Below are 9,490 nucleotides of genomic sequence, written 5' to 3' on the forward strand. Positions count from 1 at the left end.
GGTGGGGGGGGGGGCGGGGGCGGGTTGCAGCCAGCAGACGTGCGGCCCACCGGGAAGAGGCTCGGGCTGGAGGCCCACGACTCTCGAGCTCCGGGGAGAGGTGCGGGCTGGGGAAGAGTTCTGAGCGTTTTGACATGAAATGAATAAAATGCAAATGATATTCAAAGCCAGATGCTAATGAGGATCTATCCTTTGAGCGTCCACAGCCCCGGCAGTGCCCAGAACAGTGGCGGAGCTGGTGTGAACTCAGAGATGGTGTGAACTCAGAGATGGGCAGGGTCCTGCAGCCGGGGACTTGTGTGTGTGTGTGTGTGTGTGTGTGTCTTGTGTGTGTGTGTGTGTGTGTGTGTGTGTGTGTGTGTGTGTCGGCGCGCGCCTGCTCCGGAATGTGCGTAGCCGGCTCCGGGTGTGCTCGCGCCGTCATGAAAATGAGGTCAGGGAAGGTCGTTCCACTCTGCAGCATAAATCAAGGAGGAAAGGAGAATGGATGTGAGAGACAGTCCCCGGAGACCGCCCCGAGAGAGGCTGAGCGAGGGAAGCGGGAGGGGGAAAAGTTCTGCGGAGATTGGGCGAGAAGCGGGCCCAGGAGCTCGCCCTCCCCGCGCTTCCCGCCCCGAGGGTCCCTTCTCTGGAGCTGCGGCGCCGGGACTCAGGCGAGATCGCGCCTTTAATACCCGTATCCTCCCCTCTCCCCAGGCTCCCAACACTTTTCCCTCGGTACCTCCCCCCCCAACCCCCTCATTTAAACGTCCTCATCGAAGAGCTCTTTGTGTGGATGGTGAAGCTCCTTGCACCCAGCCTCTTCAGGAGCATGTCTGTGCCCCCGAGCACACGCCAGTTGCACTCGTAATCGCACACTTGTTACTCGCGCACAAGCGTCGGGGCTCCCCGGCGCGGGGAGGCGGGTGGTGGGGCGTCCTTCGGGGATCGGAATCCAACGCCTTGGAGTGGGCTGCTCTCCTCTGTCCGCGCCGAAGGATTCCGGCCCCGCGTTCTTTCTCCACGCACTCCGCTTCCCCGGTCTCGCTGACACTCACTACCGCGATCCTTCGGCCTCTCTGGCGCTCCGCTTTCCACCAGCCGCCAGGGGAGCGTGGTGCTCTAGGAAAGTGTTTTCCTGCGCGCTATCCTGTGACCCCCAACCCGGAATCTCCGGGGGCTCAGGCTGTCCTGGGCCGGAACGGAGGCACAGGTTCCAGGCGACCTGCCTCTCAGGGAAAGGGGGACCAGCCCGGTATGGGGAGAGGGGTAGAAAGGGATATCTCTTCCTTCTTTCTTTGAACTCCAGGCCCAGAGGGCTGAAAGGAGGGCAGGGCACAGTGAAGAAGGACCACAGTTCCCAGCGCCTCTGTGGAGCCCGGGGAATTGCTCTTCGCTGGTATGATGGATACCCCCAGCTCCAAGAACCAGAAGAAAGAGCATGGACTGGATGGCTCCCACACTCCGATCAGATTTTTTCCCCCATCACATCCTCCTTATGAAAATAACAACAACGATGCTTAAAGGCTGTATGGTAGGCAAAAAATCAGAACACAGTAATATACATTGAATTAAATTTACAGAGAGCTGTCACCATCAAGAGTCTTCCTTGAGCCTCCACGTTTTGTAGATTAATTAATTAGGTCATGCAGTCATTCATCAAATATTTAGTGAGCTCCTACTAAGTGACAGAGGAACAGAATGCCAAGAGCCTGGCCCTCCCTGCACTTAACATTCTCCTGGGACAGAAAGATAGTAAACATAAACTCAGACATATAATCCGCTGTTAGGCTGGGTAGCCCTGTGTGCTGTGAAGGAAAGATTAAGGTTAAGGGTTAGAAAGGTCCTCTCTGGGGAGAAGGCAGGGACCTGAGTGAAGTCGGGGAATGAGCCATGCCAGCCTCTGGAGGGAGAAGGTCCAGGCAGAGGGACTGGCCAGTGCAGAGATGGAGATGTGGAAAGTGCCTGCTTTGCAGCCTGACAGGGAGGGGAGAGGGAGGAGGTGAGATGGAAGGTTAGGCCTAGCTTTGTAGGTCTGGGAGGGGGGGTTGGGATTATATATACTAGGTGTGATTGGGAAGCCGTTTGAGAATTGTATTTAAAAAGGACCGACACAACTTGCGTTTTATAAAATAAAGATGGCATTTAATTACCTTATCCAAGTTCTCCAGGTGTGTGAGTTCCTTAACTCAGACCTCCAGCTTGTCTCAGTCCAACATGTCAAAGATACATGCAAAAGCGAGACTGCCCCAGAAGGAGCCAAAAGACATCTTGAACGGTACCCCCTTCCTCCCACCCATAACTTTTAGGAAGATGTCCAGAATGGGGCAGTGGCTAGGGGCTCTAAATCTGCCAGCTGGGTCAGATTTCTCAGCCTCGAAGGATTCCTGACTCCCCATCCCAGCTGTTGCCTCTGCTTTACCTACCCTGGGTATTTTCCGGGCTGTGGAGACTGTGAGGGCCACTCTGGAGCGAGAAGGGAAGACCCAGTCTCGCCGCGACGCTCGAATTCCGCTGCTCGGGCTGCAGAATTCTTTCTCCCCGGTGAGTGAGTCTCCCTGTGCTCACAGCCTGCACCGTGGTCCCACACCGCCTCCCGGTGGCCAATGAAGATACTGCAGCAGGAGTCGGTGTTGGGTGCAGAACAGTCCCAGAGACCGCAGAGGGCGCCGGAGCAGGCTTACTGCGGGTTTACGAGGGGCCAGGTGCCACGCAAGGCGCTTCACTTTGTTTAACCATCAAAGTAACTTTGGGAGACAGAGTTACCATATCCCTAACTATACAAACGAGGAAACTGAGGACAAGAGAGGTAGTGTGCTTTGTCTGAACATGAAAGTGAAAGTCGTGTCTGACTCTTTGCGACCCCATGGACTCCATGGAATTCTCCAGGCCAGAATACTGGAGTGGGTAGCCTTTCCCTTCTCCAGGCGATCTTCCCAACTCAGTGATCGAACCCAGGACTCCCGCATTGCGGGCAGATTCTTTACCAGCTGAGCCCCAAGGGAAGCCCAAGAATATTGGAGTGGGTAGCCTATCTCTTCTCCAGCCGATCTTCCCGACCCAGGAATCGAATTGGGGTCTCCTGCATTGCAGGCAGATTCTTTACCAGTTGAGCTATCAGGGAAGCCCTGTCTGAGACCGTAGAGATAGTAAATTGCAGAGTGACTTAGTTTTGTGCTATCTCTGGGTGACAGGGTATGCTAAGAGACAAATACTGGCCTCCATCCTAGGGAGCTCGCCCTCCCTTTAGCCCTAAAGAATCAGCTAGAAAATGCCTTTAGCAGGTGCACTGAGCTTCCAAATCTGTGTCTGGGAATGTTCAGAGGTTTTCCCCTCTTCTCAGGTCTGAGCCCATTTCAGAGGGGTCCATGGTCGGCAGGTTGAGGCCAGATCAGGCACAGCTGCACAACTCTGTCCTGCCTGCTGCATGGTCAGGGGTCTCTGTCCCCTCTCTGAGACTCGGGCTGGTTGAGCACCCTTGTCCCTGACGGGGAAAAGCAAAGTGCTCTGAGTGGGTAGCTCTTAAACCATTGGCAGTACAGAGGAAGGGAAGGCAGGGGGTGACAATGCTGAGCCCACTCAGTGCTCCTTCTCTATCTTGAGTCCCAGGGTCAGGAGACCCCTGATTAACATCGAGGCCCCCTCTTCTCAGGGCTCTGGGACTGCTCAAGCTGGTTTTACACCTGCAGCCAGTGGGGAAAGGACGCCTGGGCAGAGAGAGTCTGCCACTCCAGAGGAAACGTGGGCGCCGTTCGCCATCTTCTGCTGCCCCCTAGTGGGCTAGGATATGGCTGCCACCTCCAGCCTCCTCACTCGGCGGTTTAGCCTTCCCATCTTCTCACTTTTCTTCCCAGGACCAGAAGCCAAACAGGTTTCCTAGGAAGGAGATGTGAAACTTCTGGGAAGGTTTGGCCACCCCGACCTGTGTCCACATAACATCAGGATTATTACCTCCCAACAAACGTTTAACAAGAGCCTATGGTGCAGTCTCCCCCAACCTCCTTCAGCCTCGGGAAGGGCTCACAGCTTAACAGAGAAGACAGTGCCCCAAATGACTCCTACAATCTTTATTATTATCAATATTTTTAGCTCTTAACTTTTAAACAATTGTAGATTCAAAGGAAGTTCAAAGATAGTGCAGAGAGGTCCTGAGTACCCTTCTAGGACATTAGTGGATTCTTACAACCATCACTGCAATCAAAATTCATAACTATTCCAGCACAGCCAGAAGCCCCTCCCCTCCATGTACCTCTTTAGAGCCACACCCACTCCTCCCTGTCTCGACATTCTTAAGCACTGACAGCTGTTAATGTGTTTTCCATCTCTGTAATGTTCTCATTTGGAGAATGTTATGTATAAATAGAATAAAATATTATTTGAAATTTTGAGAGTTATAACTCAGAAAAAATATTGAGATCCATCTTATCTGCGCCACATATCAACGGTTCATTCCTTTTTATTGCTGAAAAATATTCCATGGTTGTTGTTGTCCTGGCTAAGTTGTATCTCACTCTTTGTGACCCCATGAACGGCAGCACGCCAGGCTTCTCTGTCCACCACTATCTCCCTGAGTTTCTTCAAACTCATGTCCACCGAGTCAGTGATGCCATCCAACCATCTCATCCTCTGTCACCCCCTTCTCCTCTTGCCCTGAGTTTTTCCCAGCATCAGGGAAAATGAGTCTTTTCCAATGAGTCACCTCTTTGCATCAGGTGGCCAAAGTATTGGAGCTTCAACTTCAGCATCAGTCCTTCCGATGAATATTCAGGGTTGATTTCCTTTAGGATTGACTGGTTTGATCTCCTTGCAGTCAAGGGACTCTCCAGAGTCTTCTCCACCTTTCAGCCAAGATCAAGTGTAGTACTCCATGGAGATACACATATACAGTTTGTTTAATCGTTCATCCATTGAGGAATATCTGGTTGTTTTCAGTTTCGGGTTTTTACAAATAAAACTGCTCTGGACGGTAACGTATAGGTTTTCTTGTAGACGTAAATTTTTATGTCTCTGAGATAAATGCTCAAGAGTGCAATTGCTTATGGTTCCTTATCATAATTGTTTCTTAGGGCAAGTGTACATTCAGCTTTTAAAAGAAACTGTCAATTCTAGTTTATTTTGGCATCCTCTTAATGGAGGCTTTTGCAGAGCAAAAGTTTTTAGTTTTGGTGAAGTCTTTTTTTTATCAACTTTTTCTTTTATGTATTGGATTATGCTTTTGGTATCATGTGCAAGAACTCACTAAGCTCTATGTCCCAAAGGTTTTCCTCTGGGTTACCTTCTGAACTTCTATAGTTTTATGCCATGCATTTAACTCTATGCTCCGTTTGGAGTTAATTTTTGTATAAGGCGTGAGGTTTAGATCAAAGTCTTCTTTTTGACTTATGGATATCCTGTTGCTCCAGGATCATTTGTTGAAAAGACTATACTTCCTCCATAGGACTACTTTTGCATGTTTGTCAAAAATCAGCTGGCATTTTTCAGTGTTTTTCTGTCCCATGGGTTCTCTCCACGAATATTGCTCAGCTTTGATTACCGCAGATAAATAATTTACATAGATAGCTGTATTTATGATTCCTCCCACTCTGTTCTTCCTTTCACAGTTGTTTTCATTCTTCTAGTTCCTTTGCCTTTCCATATAAATTTTGAAACAATCTTATCTCTATCTACGAAAAAATAATCTTGCTGAGATTTTGACAGGAATCGCATTAAACTTGTATATCAGTTTTGGGGAAAACTGATATTTTTACAGTGTAAGTCTTCCAGTCCACGAACACTCCATTTATTTAGATGTTTGCTTTCTTTAGTGTTTTGTAGCTTTCAGCATAGCAATCCCTGTATGTGTTTTGTTAGATTTATATATAAGTACTTTATCTTTAATGAGTGATTATAAATGGTGTTTTATTTTTAAAAATTATTTCCATGTATTTATTGCTGCTAAGTCACTTCAGTCGTGTCTGACTCTGTGCGACCCCATAGACGGCAGCCCACCAGACTCCCCCGTCCCTGGGATTCTCCAGGCAAAAACACTGGAGTGGGTTGCCATTTCCTTCTCCAATGCATGAAAGTGAAAAGTGAAAGTGAAGTCACTCAGTCGTGTCCGACTCTTTGTAACCCCACGGATTTCAGCCCACCAGGCTCCTCCGCCCATGGGATTTTCCAGGCAAGAGTACTGGAGTGGGGTGCCATTGCCTTCTCCATTTATTGCTAGTATATAGAAATACAATGTATTTGTGTGTATTGGTAGTTTGTCCCTTTGTATTGCTGAGTAGTGTTCCCTTTGTATGGAGGAATCACAGTTTATTTAGCCATTTGCCAGCTGGGTTACTTCCAGTTTTTGGCACTCATGCCAAAAGGGTGCTATGAGCATCACGCCTGTTTTTTCTGTTTTAAATGAATGTCAAGTCAGCCTACTTGCTGGGTTGTGTAGTGAGTGAGAAGTCATGGAATAGGTAGGCACGGAACAGGACTTTTTCAGTTGGTCGTGCTAAGCTTGCTGGATGATGAAGGGAACAGCTCATATGTGTAATTAAAGTGTTAGGGAGCCAGTGAGAATGCACCACATGAAAGATGAGTGTCCGGAGAGGACACTTGAGACTTCCTGCCACCAGCAGACTCGATCAGGACCAGACACATACAGCCTCCTGCTATGTCCCAGGGAAGGGGGTGGGAACGGTGAGGGGAGTGGTGAGGGAGAGGGGGTTGCAAGGCTGCTGCAGCCTCTGGCATCCTCACAATCTGTTCACTTCAACAGCCGTGGAAATGTTGCCATCTTCTACCCAAGTGCATTTCATTTTAAGAATATTCAAACAATGCAGGACATACGGTGAGATGCAAACGTTCCCCTTCACTGGTACCCAGACTTCACTCCTGTCAGCATCAGGAGGCAATCCTTGCACATTCTCTCCTGTTTCTACACACACACACACACACACCCCCCTACACACACACACACACACACACTCCTGAGTATCTATGGATATGTCTTTATCTTCGTTTAAATTTATGTTGATGAAGTACTATAATACGTGTCACTCAGCAGCTTGACTTTTTTTGTACCTAAATATTTTGGTGATCTGACCTACGTGCAGATCTTTCCCACCCGCAGCATGGTGCTCTGTACTAGTGAGAAGCACGACTTACCTAGTTCCTTTCCTATTCATGGCCAGTTGACTTACTTGTCAGTTTCACTATTATGTAAAATGTTGTGACAAATAGCCTTTTATTTACGTAGCTGTGCACACATGACTGTACTCTCTCATGTGGACCCCAGAAATGATTGAATTGCTTGCAGGAGGGGGTGCCTGTTTAATAGTTTGATAAATCTGGACAAATTGATTTCCTAAAAGGACGTGCTCATTTATATTCCCGCCAACAGCTTTTGACTATCAATTTTCTCAACCTTATCACCACTGGAAATGACCAATCTTTTAAAGTCTTATTAGTTTAATGGGTGGAAAAATGATCCCCTCTCCCAGATGCTTGAATTTGCATTTTCCCATTTGCTAATAAAATTGATCCTGTCTTCTGTATATGAATTTTCCATGGATGTTTCTTTGGATTGCAATTTCTGTCCTTTTCCATTTCTTCTATGGAGTTGTTGCCCTCGTTATAAAACCAAATTCAGCCCAGTAAATCTGAAGCTCTAATTAGGATTCATGAATCAGCAGCACACATCTAGAAGGGTGCTCTGAAGAGTTGCACAGAATAGAAGCTTTCTATAGCAAGAAGGGTGGGGGGCAAGGAAGCTTTTAGCAAAAGAAAATAAAAGGATTATTTTAAGGCCTGGACATCTTTTTGGAGGGGTGGGGGAAGGGTTTTATCATGCAGATGGCCTCTTCCTCCTCTGAGGGAGGGAGAAAGTCCATGTGGCAGATTAGCTCATGGTGCTGACCACAGAGTTCCAAGCTGGTTGATTAAGACTGTCCCTGGGGAGTGGAGACTACGGTTAGGTCAAGTGTTCGGTCTAGGCCTGTTGTCATGGGCTTTAGCAAAAGCGGCATCATTTTGGGCCTGTAGTTTTTCTCCTTAACACCCTTTACTGATTGATTTTATGAGTTCCCTATACATTCCGGATAGTTTTTTTTTTAAATTTTTTTGAGTATAACATTATTTTTTTCTATCCTTTCACTTTTCTTCTTCTTATTATTTAATGTTTTGGCCCTGCTGAACAGCATGTGGGATCCTGGTTCCCTGACTAGGGATGAAACTTGCTCCCCCTGCATTGGAAGTATGGAGACTTAACCCCTGGACTGCCAGTATCCCGTCACTTTTTAAAAACATCGTTTATAAATAGTATGTTTTACTATACGTGAGAAAAGTAGTGTTTTCTAAGTAGAAAATCTGTAAGGCTTTTCCTTTCTGGCTTCTCTGCGGGGAGCTGCTTGTGTGGAGAGCCAGTCCTCTGGGGAAAGGGTTAGGGATGTTTCTCCCAGAAGCCTGCTGCCCATGGAGACCCATTTCCTAAGGGAAGAAGTTCACCAGAGACACGGGGATAATCATGAAGCTGTGGTGGCTGCAGGGAGCCCTGTGTTTCCTACCCGTGTGCCTGGGCTCATCTCTGGAACCAGTCAGGGGGACAGTGAAGCCAGACCCGGGCCGAGCGTGGGGGCACATAGCCTTGCTTTATACCTGGGCCTGATGACTGGAAGGTCACCGTGGTTTGCTGAGCCTCCCTCCTTTGCTCTGGGAACACAGAACCAAGAACTTTGCTCACTACCCGGTTCTCACTGCACCCTGAGAGGAATTCAGGATGAGAAACAGCTCAAAGGCACAATGAGCTTTGGATAAACGGGACCCGCCCCCCAACCCTCAACCCCACCCCCGCCTCCCGCAGAGAGTTAGATTCATTTCCCAGGAAGAATTCCAATGGCCCCGGATTCTTGCATCTTCACAGTCACAGGAAAGCACTAAAGTCATTAACTCGAGGTGTCTGCTCTCTGTGATGAGCAGGAATGTTTTACCAAGATGTAAGCTTGATCGCTGCAGGAGACGCAGTTTCAATCTTTGGGTCAGGAAGATCCCCTGGAGAAGGAAATGGCAACCCACTCCAGGACTCTTGCCTGGGGAGTCCCATGGACAGAGGAGCCTGGCGGTCTACGGTTCATGGGGTCACAAAGAGTCAGACATCACTTTGTGACCAAACAACAGCAAAGCTTGACTTTGCACATGGCTTTGACTGGCCCAAAGTATCACATATACACTGGCTTCTTCCCTACCTCTTTGGAGCAGATTCCTCAGGGTTACTAAGCAGCTGTCTCCCAGGCTATAGTCCTCAGTAAGGGTTCCAGAATAAAACTTAAACTCATAACTCATAAGTTGCACATTTTTCCTTAAGGTTACAGCTCTTCTTCCTGGGGTGGGCAGGGTCCTACCCAGAGAAGCCCTTCCCATTCCCTCCGGCTTGGGTGTCTCTCCCCAGGAGCCTGGGATACAGGTCTCAGGTCCAGGGGGCCATCAGGTTGAGGGAGGGGAGTGCCACACTGGAAGCAAACCTCCTGGCTGGCCCTCTGGC

General features: G+C 48.5%; 1 protein-coding gene across 1 annotated transcript in view; it reads right to left on the reverse strand.

Annotated features, from left to right (window-relative positions):
• Positions 1-1,036: 1,036 nt before the first annotated feature.
• Positions 1,037-9,490, reverse strand: part of NCR2 (natural cytotoxicity triggering receptor 2) — a 35,502-nt gene continuing 27,048 nt past the window's right edge. Inside the window, 3 exon segments of the mRNA XM_010863254.1 lie at positions 1,037-1,170; positions 2,406-2,594; positions 8,608-8,712. Coding sequence (XP_010861556.1) covers positions 1,037-1,170; positions 2,406-2,594; positions 8,608-8,712 — 428 coding nt within the window.

This window comes from Bison bison, unplaced genomic scaffold (genome assembly GCF_000754665.1).
Source record: "Bison bison bison isolate TAMUID 2011002044 unplaced genomic scaffold, Bison_UMD1.0 scf7180017864487, whole genome shotgun sequence".
NCBI lineage: Eukaryota > Metazoa > Chordata > Mammalia > Artiodactyla > Bovidae > Bison > Bison bison.